This window comes from Scomber scombrus, chromosome 8 (genome assembly GCF_963691925.1).
Source record: "Scomber scombrus chromosome 8, fScoSco1.1, whole genome shotgun sequence".
NCBI classification, from domain to species: domain Eukaryota; kingdom Metazoa; phylum Chordata; class Actinopteri; order Scombriformes; family Scombridae; genus Scomber; species Scomber scombrus.
In genome coordinates, this window is record NC_084977.1 from 11,777,274 (window position 1) to 11,799,532 (window position 22,259).

The following is a 22,259-nucleotide window of genomic DNA, read 5'->3' on the forward strand; positions in this document are numbered from 1 at the left end:
CACCCCTCCTCAAACCCATGCTGAACATCCTGTTTCCATCATGTGTAAAAATAAAGCCTTGAGAATTCAGTGACCAGAAACTGCAGTGGAGTGTTTCTCCGCTTGATGCGCTCCCCTGTGTCTGTGGTGTCATTAGGAACAGTCGATGACCCGTGAAAAACAGCAGGAGCCTCTCCACGTCCACAGCCACCTGGGAGAAATGTCTGCCTGGCCTGCTTGGCTCTGGGTTGGCCCATTAGGGCGAATGCTGGGCATCGAGGAGGGCTGAAAGGAAGTATGAAAAAAGTATAGAGGCAGGGAAAGGAGGTGACCTGCTAACCTGCCATCAGGTTAACACATTGGGGCTGCAGAGCAGAGATGAGATGGAGAGGAGATGCAGGCTCTGAGCCCTCTGCTCAGTCCTGTCACACATTACGAGTGTGCTTTCTCATTCTCTCTGTTTCCCTCTCTTTTGCTCATCATCAATCCAAGTTTATCCCCTCTTTCTCCTTTCTAGATTAATTACACCATTGTGCCCCCTCCTTCCCCAGGCCTAACATTATGTTGTAAATGCATAGTGTATAAGTCAATACAGCAAATAGGTCTTCTTTCATGAATTTATATGTTATTAAATCCCCCCTGGGAGACAGGGCTGGCGATCAATTTTGCACAGGGTTCTGTGGTTCCCTGAAGTGAAAACAAATGCTGATCCATAATTGTCCTTTGTCCCACTCCCTCCCCCACCGCTTCACCCCACCACCTCACCCCCACCATCCCAACCTGCCTCCTCAAAGTTTTTATAAGCCCTGGGGCTTGTTGGTATGTGTAGGCTGACAGAGCTAAATGGGACAGGAGGCATGGAGGTGCGAGTGTCAGCCTCAGCAGTGAGGGTATTGACAGATATTAGGGTTACAGAACGGTGGTACGGATGCTGATACAGCACCTCCAGGTTTTCAGGTCACACAGCTGCCAGACAGAAACAAGGACGTGGACCGTGATTGACTACATCATGGCCAGTTTGGCTACAATGTATTCATCACTTTTTTTTTTCCCAGAGCGCTGACGCCAAAACACAACAGTCATCAAGATGCAAATTCAGGTCAGTCAGTCAGGGGCAAGATCATTCACTTCTTCATGTCTGTGTGCTGTCATCATCAGAACCAACAGCAAAAGATTTTCTTTTGCAAAAAAAATAAAAATATTTTAGAAAGTTGATTGTTTAGTGAGCAGCATAAAAATAATTAAAGAAAACCTCCATTATAGTGAAAATGTAAATTCTACTAGGAAGCTTCACACCGTAGCTGTTTTTACACCCACGAATGTCTGAATATTTTTACAAAACTGCAAAAACTGTTCAAATCATATTGCTATGTGCCCGACTTCTGCAAACATCTTTTATGCATTTCACTCAAATGTATTTATTTAAATAACAAAATTGAGTTTCCCCGGCTTGTCCTCCTCTCTACTTTTTATATTAAGGATATCTGAGAGGTCTGTGCATTCAGACCTGGCATTCATGCAGTGTAATGGCAAAGAAATATTTAGAAACCATCAAACAAGCATGATCATATCTTGAAAAAAACATGTCAGCTAAAAAGTCCCTTATTGTTACATAATGCTACAACTGAGTGTTTGGACTTGACAGCTGTGTACGGTTGGCAATGAATAACTCACCGAAGCACTTGCTCTGGTTAGTTGCCCGGTCCATGAAGACTTTAGAGGAAATGACGGTGCCGAAGGGCAAAAACATCTGCATGAGTTCATTGTCTCCAAACTCCTGTGGCAGGTGGTAGATGAATAGGTTACAACCCTCCGGACCTAGACACAGAGAGAGAGGGGGAGGTATAGACAGAGGAAGGGTGTTTGGAATAAGTTATTGTGTTTTAAGGCTGTATATGTGTTCACTGCTTGTATGTGGTGCATACAAAATCAAACTGCATGGTCCTCTTAATATAGACACTGACAATACATTAATAATAACATAAAAAACATTTGTTGAACTTTTATACAAGTGGCTTTCTAGGCTACCCATCTGCTGTACATTAAGTCACATTTATTTTAGTCACATAAATGTCACTTTGGCACAATGACTGACATTACTGTGATATTTGAATAATATGCTTTTGCCACCATGGACGTTTTGCCGCTCATTTAATTTATATTCGCATGGTTTTTGTGCTGCAGGAGTAGTTCTCCAAAAATAAACAGAGTATATTAAATTAAGCTGAGAACTCATTTCAATTGTGAATGTGAAGTTTTATGCATGCAGTCTTGCAGGTCAACTAAATTAAGATAAGTGGAATTAGATTTCCAGGGCACCTGTGACATTATCAGTGATTAAACATTGCTGTTCTTAAAATGCAGAAACCAATTGAAACATTTTGCCTTGATATTCTGATACTGTATGAATACTAAGAATGCATTTCAAATTTCTATTTACATTTAAGAAAATGTTCAGATTAGATATGAATATGAAAGACTAAATCTAGTCAACTACTGATTGATGTGCTGCAAAAGCCCTGTTTTTATACATACACTTACAGACAATACAATACACTTACACCTCTGTGCCAGATGTATAATTCACTGTAGATTACACAACTTGACTGCAACCTGAGGGATTTACAAGAGCCAGAAAATAACAGCTGGCTGCTTACGATGCAACACTGAATTACTATTTTGTAAACCTGCAGCATATTTGAGTGGAAATCATCCCACTGCATTGCAACTTACTTTAAATATCTTAAAATATCTTCTGCTCTACTCTGCCCCTCTTGCCTCCCTACCACTACGCACTGTCATTAATTTTGCCCATCTGGTTTGCAATGCCACTATTCTCACAGATGAAAATCTCAATGAAAAAGCATGGGCCTGTGTGGATAATGTATAACTTATTTATTTTTGAGATGTACAGTATAATATAGTTGTATTAACAGTGCTCTATCATCCTTTATGTATCCATTACCTAAGATGAGATGTGAACTGCATTAGGTGATATTGCTCTCTCTGTTGTTCCGCTTTATTACCGAGAATGAGATGTGTACAGTGTCAAAGTAATATTCTTCTCTCACAGTCACATTCTTAATATATGTATTACACAGAATGAGGTGTGTACAACGTAAAAGCAATATTGGTCTCTCACACTCGTCTTCTTTATATATATATATAAATATATATATATATATATATATATATATATATATATATATCTATTACACAGGATGAGATGTGTGAAGTGTAAAAGTAATAATGTTCTCTCACCCTCACCTTCTCTCTGCTGCTGCTGCTGGATGACCTGGGGTGGTTGGGGCAGTGTCTGGCCAATGGGAGTCAGCGTGGTGGCGGGGTAGATTGCTGCAGATAGAAAGAGAGGGAAAGAAAGAAGTGCAGGTGGTGTAAAACGCTGGAGCCTACAGAGAATGGTGTCAAGGATGCTTAAGGTCGATCACACAACAAAACGTATAATCAAAGGCTGTCTGATGTTATGTTCTGAGGCATTATCCTACACTATACTCACGCTCATACAGTCTCCCTCTAATAACTGTCTCCTTGCTGCTCCTCATTTAGCATTTACAGCTGATTGAAAAACATAAATACAGCACTGTACACAAAGCATTCCTGGCTCTCACCTGTGTATTGTTGTACTCCGGTGAAGGCTTGCTGGAGGGTGTCAGCAGCGGTGGGGCTCTGGGTGGAGTAGGGTGGCAGGCCGTTGGTGTACACAGTTTCCACGGCTGGGTGTCCGTTGGGCTGATGAGGGATGCCGGTGAATCCGTTGACGATGGGTGTGACAATGCTGGGCACGCCAGAGGTGGTGATGTTGGCTGGTGGAGAACTGAGGCCTGCCGGGGGAAAAAAAAAAGGTTCACTGTTTCCAGATCATGAGGACTCAATCTACAAGCTGCTGACATTACAAAACAGTTTAAGTATTAAGACATACACAAGTGTACACAGAAACGTGCGCCTTTATTGCATTGAAAGAGTAAACACTTTGCACACGCACACACACACACACACACACACACACACACACACACACACACACACAGACACCCACACACACACACACAAAGCTTGTGACCGCGAGCTACACTGCATCTCCTCTCTAATGCAAGGACACGGGTGCGACGTGAGTCTGTCACATATCCGCCGTTTGTCGTGACACATCCTGCAGGATGGCTGGGTAGTCAACCTGTGAAAAATGAGCCTGTCTGTAGTGTTTGTGTGATACCCTGCTGGCTCCTACTGCTCAAGATGATGAAACCACTATGCAACTTCTGAGGGGAAAAAAAGAAAAAGATCTGGACTAGATAGAAGGAGATTACAGAGGGAGATTTGCTTGAACGAGCAGGTAGCAACAACACAAAGATGCCTCTTACTTTTATACATTATAAAAAAAGACAAAATAACAACAGTTGGCAGTTTGACAAATGGGTGGGTCATAACATATATGGTACACGCCTGAAAGGCAGCTGCAGGTTGGTTCATGAGTGGAATCGAAATTGGATGCTCCCTGTCCTCTTTCATTCAATGCATTTTAAAAGGAACCTCCTTCTGAAAGTGTTTCCAATTATGCTGGGAACGTCAAAGTACCCATTTTGAGCAGAATCTCACTGTGTGATGGTCTCTCTAAAAGGGCTGCTCCGTGGCAAAGCATCCAAGCTTGTTGAAGTACAGCTCCCCTGAGGACCACCTCTCAATCTGAAAACCTTCGCCCTGATTGGACAGAAAGCTCAGGTTGTCACGGAAACCCTCCAGCATGCCATATCCCCACAATCTGGTGCCTTAGTAAAGAATGCTCTATGAGAGGTGGTCCAGATAGGGTAAACAATCACATCCAGTATATACATCACATGCGCTGAGATGTATGCTAATGCAACTGTAAATATGCTGTAGATCACAAATTGAATCCTCCCACCACTGAGTAATATCACCTACATATCAATGTGGAATTGCTTTGCTTTTTCCCAATGTCCTTATTCTCCTTCCTCCTCTCCTCTCCTTGTTTTCCTCTCCCCTCCCTGCCTCAGCATTTAAGTCATGAGGAGGCTGACAGTAAGGCAGGCAACTGCAGTGACCAGGGGAATTGCCCAGGTCCAGTGAGAGCTATTGTGTCTTTTGCACTGGTTTCCTTTTTTTACCCCTTTCTTTCCTGAAGCCTCCCCACGATTGCTTGTTTCCTGCGGAGCTGTGATGAATTAGACTGCAGCTTCAGCCCATTCTCCTACCAGTACCCAGGAGACTGCCGCTCCTATTCTGAGGACTAGAGACAGCTCGGGCCACACGCACTCTACTGTACCGCCAGATAATGCACCCTCTCCATCATCAGGCAAATTCATTTCCCAAGGCTTAGCAGTGCTGTGGGAGCACGCGTCTACGTATGTGTAGCAGTTGTAGTGATAGTAGGAGTAGTAGTGGTAGTAGTAGGTGGGGTAAGTGTGCCCCTTACATGCAGTTACAAGTTCAAGAGGACATGACATCTTTGGTAAGGGCCAAAAGGGAGGAACGAAAGTAGCAGTCAGGTTATCATGTTGGAAAGGTCACAGCAGGGAATAAGAATAAGAATCTAAGAGTAATAGTAATAGTAAAAGACAGCATTTATATTACAGTGACGCAAAGCTCTGAAATATTTAACACAAAATAAGGGAGCAGCAATAGCTTTCAGTAGCTTTCCTCGATTGAACTAAACTGAACAGTAAAAAATACGAGAGGAGCTAGGTTATACATATACTGGGTCACAAAATGGAGTTGAGATGTAAGAAAAAGACAATAAGCGACACCATGCCCAATAAAGCAATGATTACATGAGAAAGCCATTTCTGTAGTCATCATCTCTATCCTTGCTGTCACAAATGTCCAATATCCAACATGAGCAGACCCTGAAAATGTTCTCCTCAGCTGAAATGGGGAAGTATTTCCTACTATCCTGAACTAGAAAATAAGACATTTTCATTTTATACCTCAGTGGACATATAGTTCTTGCATTGTGGGGAATTGTATTCATAGCCTGTTTACAATGTGCACACAAGAATGCCAATATACATGTGGCTGTCAGTGTGTGCTGTGTGTATTGGCCTGTAATAATGACATGCTGTTCCCCTCTCTGGCATGGGTGAAGATGAAGCTATGGGACAGCCGATTACATATTCTACACAGACAGCTCTTAACTAGCCCTTCTGCACTCTTAGTCTGCACTGTTAAACCGAATGTATATGTGTATGTCACATATATTCATGTTACGAAAGCAAATTTACTTTCATATTCTTGCTGGCTGCTTCTTTGAGGGGGAAACTGTTGATTTGCTCCTTGCAATGATTGCCTCACGAAAGAAGTCTTCACATGTGACAGAAGTATTTATTATGCTAATTATACATTCAAATCAACGAGGAATGCTATACCCACACTGGAGAGTGCAGTCATTACCAGCACAAGGACTGTCTTTCGCTGGAGCAAGTAATAAGCACTCAAAACAGATGCTTTCATCTAACTGATTTAAAATGTGATGCATTTAGACCAAAGAGAAAATGTTTGCCTGGGTCCTTAAGATGTGAATAATAAATCTGAATATGGGAAGGCCAGCTTTTTCAAAGGCCAGTAGATAAACCAAGAAAAACTACATGACTTTGAATACTGTCCTTTAGATATTAATACATATTTGTGTAGCAAATAAAATGTGATATAAAATAAATGCACTTCCAAATGAACGTGCTTCACTTTCTGTCACTAACTTTGATATACATTAACGTGCAAATCAAAATACAAATTTAAATCTGATTAAGTCTGTTCTGTGTTAAATAAAGAGTGATTCTGTTTCTTTTTTTTTCATTGCTTTGTTTTATGAAAAACGAAATGCAGTTCCAGGATACACACAATGAGTTTTAGTATGAGACATGAAATGTAAGCATAACTTTTTTTTGTTTACAATAAAACTATAAAGGACACTTTTAAGGGCTCATCCCAGTCAGAGTTCAAGATTCCTCTGTTAACCTTCCTCTTTAGTTTATCAAACACATAGGCATGATCTTAAAAAAGATTAATGATGTGCACTCCATCTGCATTCTGTAATTTGAAGGATTTTCTGCATGAGTAAAGCAGCATTAGTGCATCACTGATAACCTTGTTAATGTTTGTGAGAATGCGCTTGTATGCTGATGATGCAACTCCATACTGACGTGTAACATCTCTGGCTGAGGGCTGAGATAGAAGCTAGCCAGAACTGAGGTCTCTGCATCAAGAATAGATAAATAAATATCTGGGGAAACAAATGAAAAACAACTGAACCATTAAAAGTCCATGGTGCTCTTGAGGAAAGCTTGTTCACCAGCTTGCCCGCTAAAGAGCTCAGCCTCCTAGGAATAATAATCAACAGCAACCTGTCGAGGTCCAAACACATAATCAACATCATCTCCATCAGGGCAGCTCAGAAAATGAGAGCTTTGAGGGGAGTGGACACTGAATTGAACATGCAGTGTTGAATCTATAAAGGTCTGCAGTGCTTCACTGAGCCAGGGAGTGCCCCAACTTCAGTTCTCACCTTGGCCTGCTCAACAATATTCAGAAGAAAAAGGCCCTAAATATTATTGAGTGGACCAGGACACCACCTGCTTTCCCTACTGTTAAGGTCTTGTAGAAGGTGCACACCCACCAGTGGACCTACAAGCTATGCTCTCTCCACCATATGTCAGGCAGTCGGCCACTTGCCTATTCACAGAACAAACTCGACCACATTGTCTACCTTCCTGTCTTAATTACACCACATTGGACAAAAACCTCTCTCAAACTGCTGTTCAAATATGGAGTAGCCTCCTTGATTAATGTGTTACACAGATAATAGAAGACACCAATACACATTAATTATAACACATTTAAGATATATTTCCAGCAGATGTTAAACTAGGACGATGTGAAACTTACACTGCTAACCTTCAATATGAAATATAGCAACTTCCCACACTACTAAGCCTCCAGTGCTGTCTGCTCCACTCGTGATGCTGATGTACATACAATGTACTGACCATACCAATGTGCCTGCCTTTCAGATGCCTGAGCAGACCAGCTGGGCAGCTTTTAAGGCTCTGCTGCTCTTGCAGGGCTCAGTTTTGCTCACACAGACCAGATTTGGTCAGTCTGAGAGCTGTGGCTGTATTCTCTGAAAGTACTTGTACACACAGGGATAAGGTATACCTTTTGCTGTAGCAGAGCTGTTCTCTTTTGCTGCAGGGGTTTGTCAGCACTCTGATGCAATATGTTGGATTTATACAGAAAGGGAAATTTGTATGTGAGCGACAATGGCACTTTGTGCAGCTGGACATGTTTCTATGGTGATACTTCTGCCCTTGAAGTCTCAAGGAAAGCAACTTCAATAAATGCATCTTCATAGTGTGAGGATGTGTTCTGGAGGTCACACCATCAATTAAGACACACAGGTGTTCATTCCCCCATCTGAATCTGAACAGACTACAGCACTGCACTTTGTTCAAAATGGCTTAGATGTGAAACGTTACTCTAGTTCTGAATAGTTGGGATTCTCATTTTTTTTGTCATCAGCTAAGTCAGAACCATGCATTTCTGGTTTTTAATATTTTCTTTTTGCATGTTAACTTCTGACCTTATCTGTCCTTGCATTTGTTTGTTCTACAAATGGCCATTAAATATAAAACATCTGCGTAACATGTAAGTGTGTCATGGAGGACAGGTGCACATATTGAGAAAGATCACTATGTCAAACAGCTCATTAGTTTCATGGTGTTTGTTACCATGGAAGTGTTCTGCATCAATGGTGTAACCGTGCTCGAATCCAGCTGGGATGTCGCAGCACATCCAGCCTGTCTGTGAGTGGGTTGTCTCTGGCTGTGGAGCATCTGCAGTATATTTTGTGTAATATGCACTTGTGCATGTACAGCTTCAGTGCAGAGCAGCACCATGCAACAGAACATTAGAGTGACTTTGATTACACACTTCTCACATCCTAACAAAGCATCCTTGACACTATGTGTTCCTCACCACATATACACAGCGGGATCCGCATCGCTCTTCATTTCTCCCTTCCTCTCCTCCCTCACCCTCTTTATCTCTCTCCCTCTCTCTTCGCGTTACTCAGATTCTCTGTCCCCTGTTTCTTTTTTTTTTTTTAACTCTTATTTCTTCTGCATCGCTCAGGGAGCGGCACCTGGTGAACATTATTTTCAAAAAGCATCATCATGCATCATTGTAAGGATACATGCTCTAATCAGTTGAACCATCTGGCAAACGGCTTATGCACCATCAAGCTTAAATGCTTTGCATCTGTTGATCAAATGGATGTCTCATTGTTTTCAGAGTAACACCCTTAACCTCTGAGCCTCTTTGTACTTCGGCTTGCTGTCACAAACAAGATTTTTTATGTTGCAGAGATTATACCAATCATTTAAATAAAATATTAATGTCACACATCTACCTCAAGACCAGGCAGGGTTTTCCATCTATTAAATTACTACCTGAGCTTTATGTTAATGCAGCACAGTATGTGCAATTTGCAAAGGCGGTAATCTACCTTTCAATAGGCAATTGCTCTCATTTTGGAGGGAAAGGGGACGTTAACCTTTCTACCTTTTATGCCTTTGTACATTTAACACAGTTGCCAAATGTCAGTATTTATAGATTTATTTTGAGCTCTAATTTGGTTAATGAGACAACTTAATGCATAAATTAAACCTTTGTCAAAGCAGAGAAGCACCCTGCTCCCAGACCCTAAAAACAGATTCTGATATTACAATGAATTATTCTACTGACTCATGGCAGACATCCTACAGTCTCTCAGTAGTGTCAAAGTCTCTTGGCCTACTTATACAGACAGCCTTGCCAGTAATGTTATGTATTCCTTCAATGAACTCTAAATAAGTCATAGCCACAAGTTTGAAAAAGGGAGGAGAGAGAAAATAGCTGTGTATACTAAAGCAGCAAGCTAGGCTACCAGCTGCTGGCAGCCACCCTCAAATTAATGAATGAAGACGGGGAAAATAAAACATTTCATATTTATGACAGTCCTTGAAAATTAACGAAAGCCATGCGTTCTCTCAAGGATTAATAATATATTACATTCAATAATAAAAGATAATCAGGCGACTGTGGCTTACACAGAGGCATGTCCGAAAGCAGATAAATGGCAGTGCTTCGCTCACATCAGATTCAGAGTTAGAGACTGTCAGCAGTTACAGAATATCTAACAATATTCAGCAATATTTCTTTCAGAATATAGCACTGATTTTGCCTTTAGAGATACACAAAGAGCACAAACAATGCAATCAGACTGGAGGACAAAGCCCCCCCCCCCCCCACACACACACACACACACACACAGACAGAGTCCCTTGCATTACAGATGCATCTTTCATCAGCACTATTGTGTTGCAAAATACAGGTATGCATGCTGAAGACAAAGATATGAATTGCCATACTGTCAGTGCTTTACCCATCAAAACAAGAGGCTTCTCAGCAAGACAGAGCTCCACTTTTAATCACTGCCTCTGATTGATTATTCCCGCCCAAAAATGCACACTTTGCACTGAAAACATCACCATGAATATTTGACAAATGGGTCTCCCCTCTAGATATATTGCACTTCATGGTGAAAATTATTGCACATGTACTAAACAAATACAGCATGTGTGTTTACTGGCATGTTTCATCATCTCACTTTATGTGCATGCACTCCTTTGGCTTCCAGTGGAGATATGCTTAATGAAAAGGTTAATAAGGATCATGTAGCATTGATTTCCACACATTTGTCCTGTATATTTAAATTCCTTGACAGTATTGAATTAAGTAAAGCGGGACCAAACAGCCATTGCATGAAAAAAACCCTGTCCCTTCTTTGTGTCTGTAGATGAAAAGTGAACAGAGTTTCAGCTTCAGGGAATATTTTTCTTCCCTGCTGAAACCACAGTACAGATTTGTATATAGTGCAGCAGGTTTGTAGTAAGAAGCCAGATTCTTATGATGGCTATAAAGAAAATTTAAAACAGGCCTTGCTGCACTGGTGGCAATTCTCGCTCACACTGATTGGTTTAAAGTTACCAAAGTCATCACCTTAAAAACGCAATACTGCAGTGTTGACAAAGTAGGTGAGTAGAGCACAACAAAGACTTGGATACTGTATTATTTATTTCAGCTCATGCTTTTGTTGAGTGGAGAATCTTGAAGTTTCCTCTGTCTCAAGGAAAATGAAGGAAACACTGCTGAATAAGCAAATGTTATGCAGTGGGTAGGTATTTCAAAGTCCTTCCCTTTCCTCTGTAATGTATCTGCATAGGAGGTGTTTGTTATGGAAAACAAAACCAAACTGCATGCAGATCATGCACAAGTGCTTCAAAGCACAAGGTCAAAATACTATGGGGAAATTAGCGGCTTATCTGTGAACTTACTTATTGATATTCCTTATTCTGCTGCTGCTATCCCCAAATATGTTCTGCATTCACAAACAACATAAACATGCAAATCCCACTGAATGTATTTTTTCAACTTAGTCTCTCTTTCTCTCCAGTGGAATAATTTTGGATTACCAGTAAGCAGGCACTCTATTGGCCTTGCTGCAGCTCTAGTTTTTTTTTGTTCTCACGCCGGGCGAGCACACACACTCACACACACACACACACACACACACACACACACACACACACACACACACACACACACACACACACACACACACACACACACACAGACACACACACACACACACACACACACACACACACACACACACACACACACACACACACACACAAATATTCATAAAGATATTATTGAAAACACAAATTGACCCCCTACAACAACCTCACTGGCATGAATAAATAGACATACACATACAGTACACACAAAGCCCCCCCACACACACATACACACACATTGACTCAATCACAGAGAACTTGCCACTGGCGTCACCAACACACCTCTACTCCACAAACACACACACACACACACTTACGATAGGAAAGGTAATGAAACTGCGTGCTCACCCAGGGTTTGATGAAACTCACCCGACACCGGGGTCATGGTAGTGGGTGGCAGGCTGTTGATGTTGAGCGCCCCCATCTGGTGGATCTGCGTGGCAGGGAAAGCCACACTTGGCGTGAGGTAACCTCCGTGGCTTGCTGCCATGATGGCTGCCTGCTGCTGCATGAGCTAAAGAAGATGGACACGGAGAAATGGGTGGAGGAAAGATGGGTCGGATGGGGTGTGTGAGGGAGCAGGTGGGAGAACGGAGCACCAGAGAGGTGAGGGGAGGACAGATTGTAATGAAAAATATAGTAAGTTGGGAAGGAGTCAGACAAAGGCAGGAGAAGGGGGGCAAGAGTGGGGAGAGAAACACAGCAAGGGTAGAACAGAGGGAGGGATGTATGTTGAGGTTGATGGATGGATAGTGCATGGGAAGTACAGAGAAAGTAGAGCGGAATAAAAGAAAGGGAAGAAAAAAGAAGCCTGTCAACCTATGTTTAGTGAATCTGTCTATCCTCCCAGCAGGAAGCCTGTCACCAGCTGCAGAAACGATTTAATAGCTGTCTGTTGGGCTCATACAAATCAAGGCATTGACATGTGCACATTATCTCTGTGCTCAGGGAACAGGCAAAGTTTGCAGAAGAGTTGCAATGCTTTTTCCTTACAGTTGTCAAACTTCACAATACTCTGTTTGACTGTATAGAATTGCCACAGATGGCTCGCACTCTCTTTTTCCCGGACTCATCTCTAATTTTTCTGATGTATTTGTAATGACCGCTGCTTGTAGCCTGACATTCATCCAGTTTAAAATTTGCTTTGTTCCATGATTTAGTCTGAAACCACAAGGCTTGTCTCTGGGCTACTTTTGCCAAAATAGAGGGCATTTCGCAAACAGAATACTTTTGGGATTAGAGCTTCATTAAATGGCCACAGTCTTTGCTTTGCTTTGCTTTGCCAAACAACATTGTGTTTTTTGGCAAGTAGAAAGACATTCTGTTTTGAGATGTCACTTAATCCAGACCCTAAGTCATTTCAACTGTGTTTTTAAAGCAGGCACAGCTAGCAACTCAGATTCCAGACCATGTTAGTAATACAGTGTGTTAGTCAGAATGTTGCAATGGCAGTCGATTCTCACCCATTGGACAATCCCACAAAGAGATCAAATCAATATCCTTTCATTCACTCTGCATTTACTTAGCATGAAGTGAGAAGGGAGAACTGAAACTATTTTCCATCCAATGCAGCCCACTGAGTGTTTATTCAGACATGCGGACACAAACGCACGCACACACACACACACAAACACACAACATGCATGAAGAGCGATAGAGACTATTTGAGTTTCTGCACTCAGCTTAAATTCTCCTTGTTCAAACCACATGCTGAATGCCTAATTCAGAAAAAAATCCATCACTGTACAATGGCTTTTGCAGCTTGTGAACCAGTGGGTTTATCTAGGGAATCAATAATCTTTTGCAGGCTATGTAGCTGCCTATCAGGCATGCAGACCTGTGTGGTGTAGGAATACAAACACAGCTGGACCAACCCCTCGCCCCTGTCTCTGCATCTGTTTAATACTGCATAGCTGCTGTTTGTCAGGAGAGGTGATGATCGTTGTGGCCTGAGACTGACTCATATAAGCAGAAATCAAACTCTTCTGCCAGAGGCACTAATGCTAATGACGATATTGTGAGACAATAACACTATAGAATGCCACTTTGCTTGTATTTGCATCGGGACCCTGCAACAGAAAAGCCAATTATTTTCCCTCAGTGCCCCTGTCAGGTAACCTGAAAGCGGCTGTCCCGCTGTAGAATGCCCAGCGCTGGCATCTCATCCATTAGCAGCATACCTTGACTCTGCTATCTATTAACACCTTTTGTCATTTGCATAATTTTATCAACGTGACAAATGGGGATCATCCATTCCTTTCCAAATAAGATGAATTGAGCTTTTAAGGGGTCATAGCTACAAAAGAAAGAGAGGGAACAAGAAACTAAACAAAAGCAATGACATAGAAACAAACAAAGAAGTCTAGAGGATCTGGGGCTCCCTTGCTTTGGCAATCCTGTGACTGCCCCCCTTATTAGGACATGAATAGGGTTGGACTTCAGGATGAAAGTCTGACTGGGCTGGTATTAGCCTATAGAATAAATACATTGTCACACTGCTCACTGTTTCTTTGTCTCTTCTCGGGCTGTGCTTGCAGCTTTCAGCAAGGACTGGAGGCTTCAGGCTGATTCTAATAAGCCTGCAGCCTATTCGTTGTGGGTCCTGTGGCCTTATACAAGGTGCAGGCCTGGATGGAGTAATAATGAAACACAAATGAATACAAGCGACTCCAAAATACTAGCCTCTCCGACAATGCATGTCTTCGAAAATGCAATCCTTAATGCCATCCGTCAGATTGTCATGGATAACAACTCCAGCATTCATTGATGCTTCGTTCCAAATTAAAATGCAGCAAATTGGAAACTCAAGCATGTAATTATGTTGGAATCCACTGGTTATTACAAACTGGCTCTGATAAAAAAAAAATAAAATAAAGAGCACAGAGCAGATTAGTTATGTTGACAGAGATATTCAAAGTCATTCCATTTTACTTTTCATATGTATATTCCTTTTTTTTCTTTTTCAAAATTTCAAAGGCATTATATTCAAAAGCCATTCCCATTTCTTTATTTATGAACTAACCAGCAGATAGCAAATGTCTCTGGCGGAGAATGAGCAGAACTGAGTCTTCATCATCACAGAGACAACCTTTTCTGCTTCCTCTTGGTAAAAAAAGGAAGAGGGAAGAAAAGGCAGATGGAAACAAGAGGGACAAAAGAGAAGCGCACAGGAGATGAAAGGGAGCAAAGAAAGTTGGGCTCCAGCAGCATTCATTTAGTGTCAGACATCTGCTTTTTTATTGCAACCTGATGGCATTACTCTCTCCTGGTGCCAGCGGGCAATCACCTCTTTATCACATGGCAATTATCTCTGTAGCGCTGCTCTGTGACTCGCTGACTCTCAGCACTGTCACATGTGACCCCTTATAGCCCAACCAGCTGGGGATGAGGGGGGGGGGGACACAAAGACAGGCAAAGTAGGTGAAAAGGGTTGAACAAATGTGAGAGAGAGGGAGGCTGTGGGTCAATGAGGTGAACTAAAAGACTGAGGACAGAAGACTGAAGCTGAGGGGCCTCATTTGTTACCCACATCCTAGCAGGCTGCATTTCCACAGGAAGATTTTAATAGGTTTTTTCATCTCTGATGCACTTTGTAATGTGTGTGTGTGTGTTTGTGATAAGACATATTCAGGAACTGTAAAGAGCTGGTCCTCACAAGTATAAGACAACTAAAGCAGGTCACATACATGCCCATGTGTGTGTGTTTATGTGTGTGTGTGTGTGAAGTTTACAGTACAGCCAAATGATTCAGTAATCTTCTACCATCATTTCTTGTGTGTGCTATTTTGAAAAATGAATGTGAACCTCTCCAACAGGGGGAGATGTTTCCTAATGTGAGTTTACAGAAATCATCCACCCACACATTGTCACTATTAGCACCAAGTTAAACCATTTTCTCTCCTCTCATTTATCTATCACACACACAGTCTGATGCATCTTTTAGGGAGGTAAGAGGGCCGCAGTGCTGGAGGTGCCTTTAAATCTCAAACTTATCTCTAGTCCTCGGACACTGTATAGCCCTCCACCTAAAAAGAGACCAAGAGAAGCTAAAATGGCTGTCTTCACAAGATACATGGCTTTAGAAGAGGAGGGAAGAAAAGCAACTTGAATCATATCTAATTGTGAACAAATATGATGTTTGTGTCTTGGAGGGGGAATACAAAAGGTAATAAAAGCTGGTTTTATTACTTGTATTCAGCGATTCATGGGAGAACTATTATCACTCACTACTAACACTGGAATGAAACATGGAATCACACTCCCGCTCTCTCCTTCTACTTGTGTTTTATGAAATCACCTTTTTGCAAATAGGATGTCTCTTGTCAGAACACACCAGTGTCTGTGTCTATCGAGAAAATGGCACATTTCTCATTTTTGGCATATGTTGTCAGTGTTGTACCCCTACAATTTGTGTTCAGAGCCCCCTCCTTCTCCTGGTTTGACTAAAATCCAATTTACTGGCTGTCAGCTCAACTCTAATCCTATCCACTGCTGTAGTGGAGAGGTAGCTCTTTGAATTTACCATTTACTGTACTCCCTGGTTATAGCTATATATACCATCTCTCCCCACGTCTGTATTCTATACTGTGCCACCTCCTCTTCTCTTGGCCAGTGTATATGGAGAGTAGGCGAACATGTAGTGTGTCTTTGGAGATAAAGTCTTTTTTCTGTCACTGCAGGTTTTTCGTCTTGGGGGAATATGTGTAGTTTATCTTGCCGTAAAGAAACATTCATTGTATCACTTCAGCACATTCCCAGTGACTACAGGGGAATCAAGGCTGCACACCATGTGCATGCAGCCAGCACCAAAGACTCTAATGTAATCTAATGTGTGCAAACTGGGTACCCACCCTAAAGATAAGTATTTCTCTTTATTCCACATTAATGCGCACACTACTGTAGCAGTCCGAATCACTGTTTAGTTTCATTAAATAAGTCTTTAGCGAGATATGAAGACAAGGGTCTTGCTGATAATCCATTACTGCCTCTTGTGAACTCATTACTTTATCAAAAGTTGGGGTGAGTTTATCTCCAAGGTTGCCTTGCCTCAGAGTTTCTCCACGACTTTCTTTATTTTGCTGAATTCATTATATCTAGGTACATGGCATCCATAGTCTGTGATTCATAATATTAATACAAGGAGAATTTCACCTTCACCAACATCATTCATGCTGTATAATCTTTGTGTCGAGAAACCACATACATGCAATTTCTCCTTTAGATTTAATGGTAATTGATTCTCTCTAATGCTCAAGTATCCCCCATGCCCTTGTTACTTTCACTTGGAACTCAATTTCTTAGCATCATCCTGCTCTTTGTCATATTATGTGTGTATGAGCGAGAGAGGGAGGAGAGAGAGAGAGAAAGAGCATTTGCTGCACAGTGTGTTCGAGTGTGTCCACTCTTATGTGTGTCTGTATGAGTCGACACGGGTCTCTGCCATAGTAAATAAGAGTCATGGCCAACCTGAGCGGGGCACAATGGTCTCCCCGCAGACCGCCACTGCCTCCACCACCCCTTAAACATTTGCATTTCTCCACATTTCCTGGGAAAGGACTGCATTTCATGAATGGTAATGAAGGTGGGAGTTGTACTGGAGAGAGCACAAGAGATGGCCTCGCAATTACTCTGGGATGGTCAATTTGCACATTTCACACTGGGTCCCATGGCTGTGATATGAAAATGAGGGAAATGGATAAGCCCCCAAGACCTGGCTAACATCAACAATTAATCCTGGCATTTAGACACAGCGGGAAAAAAAATCTTTTACATCCAAATAAATGCAGGAAAAATGAATTTGTTGATTGTAAATAAATACTCTCTGGATGTTAATGTGGATTTATGCAGTGTGTTGTGACAAAGGCCAAGGTTTTTATCTTGGTGCTGGATGGAAAGATTCTCCTAAATGTATTTTAGCCTGCTTCAAGTAGGTTGAGCATATGCATGTGCATGTATGTGCATGTGTGGGTGTGCGTGCTCATGCTCTGCCTCAGCAGGGTAGAAGAAAGTTTTTGCGCAGCTGCCCATGGGATATTCTGAGTCAACTGTGGCCCCTGAAGCATCTTATGGACCCAGAGGGAGGGACAGGGGGAGGTAGAGAAGCAGTGTGATAGAGGGTAGAGGGGGCGCATGGTGAAAAGGACTGCATAGACTGTCTGGACTCATCAAAGAGCTGTGCGTCTGCTGTATGTGTGTGTGTGAGTGTGTGTGTGTGTGTGTGTCTGTGTGTGTGTGTGTGTGTGTGTGTGTGTGTGTGTGTGTGTGTGTGTGTGTGTGTGTGTGTGTGTGTGTGTGTGTGTGTGTGTGTGTGTGTGTGTGTGGGTCTGTATGATGCCATGCCCTAAGGGGAGGGGGGGGCTTGGTGGTATGGTGGGCAATTAGGGTAGGAGGGCAGAGGGAAGCTGATGAAGGGGTTAGCAGGTACAGGCTAACTAAATGTGTATGTGCCTACGTGCTGAGGGTAGTTAAAGCCTGGATGTAATGTCATTGCAGCGCTGCTTAGAAGGAGGAGAGGAGGAAGAAGTGATGGTGATGGAAGTGATCATAGTTAAGCAAGCTCATTTTCACTTATAATAATGTTTACTAAGGAGGGATCACAATAGAGAAAAAAGTGCAGTTTCTTGAAGGTCTCTCTGTTTGGACCAAATTACAGCTATGCTAAAGGTATAAAGGTAAACCCAGAGTTACTTTGTTTGTCCGTGGTCCTACCTCAACAATACCCCGATCAGCCCAACACGGATTATAGGTCAACAATAGTGATGTGTTTGGTACTGATCAGAAAACATGTTCCTGCAGACACAACATCATCTTACAACTAAAAGCCACAGTGTGATTTTTATGTGGTCTCTCATGTTATGCTGATGGCATACATTTTTGTTTATAGAAAAATTAGACAATCCCGGTGAGATTAGTGCAGTCAATGTGTTGCTTTCAGTCCATTCATCTCATTGTCCCTGGTCAGGATCCACAGGAGGGGTTTCATACTTTAACTCTGGGGGGGTTTCAATTCAAAAATATGCAAATTCTACACACAATGGGCCTCGTTCAAGAAGCACTCATACAAACAGATTTGTTGTTAAAATGAACATACGAGTAACGTAGGAACATTTGCGGCATTTATTATTTTTGAACAGGTCATCTCTGCCTTTCTTCACGTGTTTGACATAGAATTATAATGTCTTCATCTAGATTAAATTTGAGTATGAAGATGATACCGAAATAAACAAAAAATGACTGTATAAGTCAAACAAACAAATATTATGTTTACCATATTTTCATTATCACCGCAGCGTCTATATTTCAGTAGTTGTCCCTCACTGCAACAGCTGCCTCTGTGTCTCTCTGCAGCTCTCTGTCTAGTATCATGTTGTGTTGCAGCTGACAGTGTAACATCACCTGTAGACCATAATATTCTCCTCTAATACCTCTGTGGTTGTCACATGATCACATTTCATCACAGTGCAATTTGTTTTAGAAAACCGTTTTTTAGCATCTAACTTCATGTCAAAGCATTCACTCTTTATTTCTGCCACAGTGCAGAGCTGCTCTGATGACTTGTTAGATTCATATTCAGCCACTCCTAAAATTGTGATGTATTTGTCTTCTGATTTCTGAAAGCAGGACTTGAAGTTACGCAGCGTTTTAACTCTTGAGGAACTTTTTGTGAATGAAACGGAGCAGAACATGGAGCCTTATATGTCAGCTTTAGGGGTGTGGATTATGCTAATGACCATATCTCATAAACGCCTTCCTCCTCATGAACAGGTGGCAAATAAATGATTTACAACAAGTTTAGGCAGTTAAGGGAGTTTGTTGAATCCCACTTAGGATTTCCCATTATTGCTTTGTGCACGAACAAACTAAAAAAAAATAAGAAAAGATTCATGCATGAGACCGAATGCCTTAAATGTTTTGGCTCCATTAAATATAACTTCCCAGACTCTTTATGTTGTGAGGGTCAGCAGAATAAAACATATGCAACAGATGGATTCAAACCTGTACATTTATGGTCACTTGGGGGCAGCAGAAACAAGCTGTGAACACAGCACTGACATATTATCACCTTTTTTTGAAATGGCAAACTTAAGTTGTTTATCCGCACATTGAGCAGATACAGAGTAACATTAGCATTCGTTTGGAGTTGTGTTTCTGGCCACCTGATAAATGAAGCCTAGTATTTGCCTTTTAGCTTTGGTTTGCACTCCATTAACTCCTGTGGGAAATACCAAACTTTTTAGCTGCTAAATGCTCCACTATGTTCACAAGCAAGACGCTAACTTTGTTTGGCATTGTTGTTTGGTTCTTGACAGCTACTGTACTGTTGGATTTATAGGTTTTTTTGTTGCAGAAAACAGATTCCTAAACAAAAACAATAGGCTGAAAGATGCTGAATTGCCCCTTAGATAGTGATGTGGGTTCATTACTTTGAACGATACCTGTCACATACACATTAACATCATTATGATTAAATATTATTAAAGATGGTTAATGTGAATATTATATTACTATGATTAAAGCAGATTTAAGGACTGTAGAACAAAACAAATACATGCATATCATACATAATTAACCATTAGGCATTTATATAAATATTCTGTCCATTTGAGTTATACTGAGTGTGCTACATATGTCTTTTCCAACTCACCGCATGTGCGTAAGAGCTGTAGGTGCTGAAGGGAAGGGCGATGGCTGGGTTGAAGATGCCAAACTGGCCAACCATCTGCTGCATACGTCTGATGGTGCGCTCCTTGTCTGTGTCGGCAAACTTGACCACCAAGCTGGAGGAAGCACCCTGAGGCGGTAGAGGGAACAGAAAATCAGAGAGCATGAATACTTAACCCTGCTTGATCGCAAGCACCTTTCAGAGTGCCAGCAGACACTCAGTCTTGCAGTGTGCATACTTATTTCGCCCAAAGGTTTTGAGGTACTTCAGGGAATCATTTGAATATACGACCGTTATGACTTAAAATATATGTAGAGACAGCCGCTAACAAAAGGCTTAAAAAGTCCAATACATATGTTATAATGTTATTGGTTATTATTTCGGATCTCTTAGTATGTCAGGTTCATTAGCAACAACAACCGCTGTTAACATCAATACTTAGTGAGCCCCTCTAATTGCATGTTTTTTTTTTTTTTTTAGCCGTCTTGATACGACATCATTGCACATTTGTATTATTGCAGAGAGAGGATCGTGCAGCTGGCATACATAAACATGAACTTAACAGAGATATGTAAAGAATAAAAATATTCTACTTATATTGAGGGAGCAGCTCTGTATGCAGATGTGCAGACAGAAACCCTCAGCTCCTTCAATCAGTGTTAAACATATGTACAAAATCACTTGGGGGCAAGGCATCCTCAGTCCACATGTCATAAATACTTTATATTTTCCCCCAGATTTCCCCCTGCGGTACATATACACAGTGTGTAACCTTGGCGCTCCTTACTACACTCGAGGTTAAAAGATCTGCAATGTACAATAATTTGAAGTAAGAGCTACAATTAGCAGTGGTACCAGTAAGCACCGATTGACCTTGGTAAAAGTGTTCGTAAAAAAAAATTTGCTTTTTGAGTCAATTTTTCTGATTCTGTCCTCTGTCTGTTTTAGCCTCCCTCTTCTTCTTTTCAGCTCTGGCTATCCATCCCTTATCAACACTATTACCTCTTTCTGCAGCCCAATAATGAAACCAGCAGGTGTGTCTGCCACACACCCTTCATTAAGAATCTTCAAATGATTTAGCGCTACAGTTGACCTTTTGTGCGCTCCGCCTCTCCTCCCCTCTGCGCCCCCAAAGTGGCCAATCGATCCACATAAAAGGCCGAAATATTACTCTGATCTGACAGTGTAGAAAGGTTGTGTGTCAGTCACAATAAGGGGCCCCCTGAAATTGATGCAAGATTGTCAATAACAGTAGTGACTGGTGAAGGTTGGGTGTTGGGGTTTTTAAAAGGCTAAAGAGGTATTTCTTGGTTTGGGTGGATTTGGGTGAAACGACTTTTTATAAATGACAACAGTAATGCTAGCTCAATATGACTATTGCATAATGCATTGCAGCCCCTTTTCTTTGCATTACCTGACTAAGGTCTCAGAAAGTATCCTTATTAAGACATCTGCAGATAGCTGGAGATGTTCAAAGACAGGCACTGGACCTTTCAACTGTAGCGTATAGATTTTATCCTCTTCTTTTCCCTTTCTCCCCACTTTTCTCAATATTCCCCCTAGCCCTCTTCTCCTGCTGCCATGCTTACCACTTGAATCACAGCTTTGAAGGATTGTAGGTGAGTGGGTAGTTGGATAGTGGCTGAATGGCTGACTGCCTAGTTAGTTGAGAGATTGACGGACCGGTGGGCCAGTTGACTATTAAACAAACGATGAGACAGAGCAACATATAAAGAATATTTTCCACCTGTATTTCTGTTTGTAAATCTCTTAAGCAATATTAAAACTATGCTCAGTCACTTCAAGGTTAACTTTGACACAGCTGCAGGTTTAGTGTTTGCCTGTTGTGTCTGTCCAGATTTTTTCTATCTGCATCATTAACTTTATTATGAGGTTTAACTTTGGGAGCGTCCAGGACAGGGCAGTGCAGTTGAATATTTTAACTCTCTCTCACAATTAAGAAGAAAAAA

At 41.6% G+C, this 22,259-nt stretch overlaps 1 protein-coding gene across 34 annotated transcripts in view; it reads right to left on the reverse strand.

Annotated features, from left to right (window-relative positions):
* celf5a (cugbp, Elav-like family member 5a) overlaps window positions 1-22,259 on the reverse strand; it is a 183,141-nt gene that overhangs the window by 983 nt on the left and 159,899 nt on the right. For 4 of the 34 annotated variants that reach the window (XM_062423583.1, XM_062423581.1, XM_062423574.1 and 1 more), the window contains 5 exons: window positions 20,275-20,418; window positions 11,993-12,141; window positions 3,603-3,814; window positions 3,247-3,333; window positions 1,714-1,797 (listed from right to left, as the gene is read on the reverse strand). In XM_062423583.1, the coding sequence (XP_062279567.1) occupies window positions 1,714-1,797; window positions 3,247-3,333; window positions 3,603-3,814; window positions 11,993-12,141; window positions 20,275-20,418 (676 nt within the window). Of the gene's footprint in view, window positions 1-1,653; window positions 1,798-3,246; window positions 3,334-3,602; window positions 3,822-11,992; window positions 12,142-20,271; window positions 20,419-22,259 lie in introns of all 34 variants that reach the window. The other 30 variants (XM_062423584.1, XM_062423582.1, XM_062423576.1 and 27 more) reach the window with 11 other exon arrangements.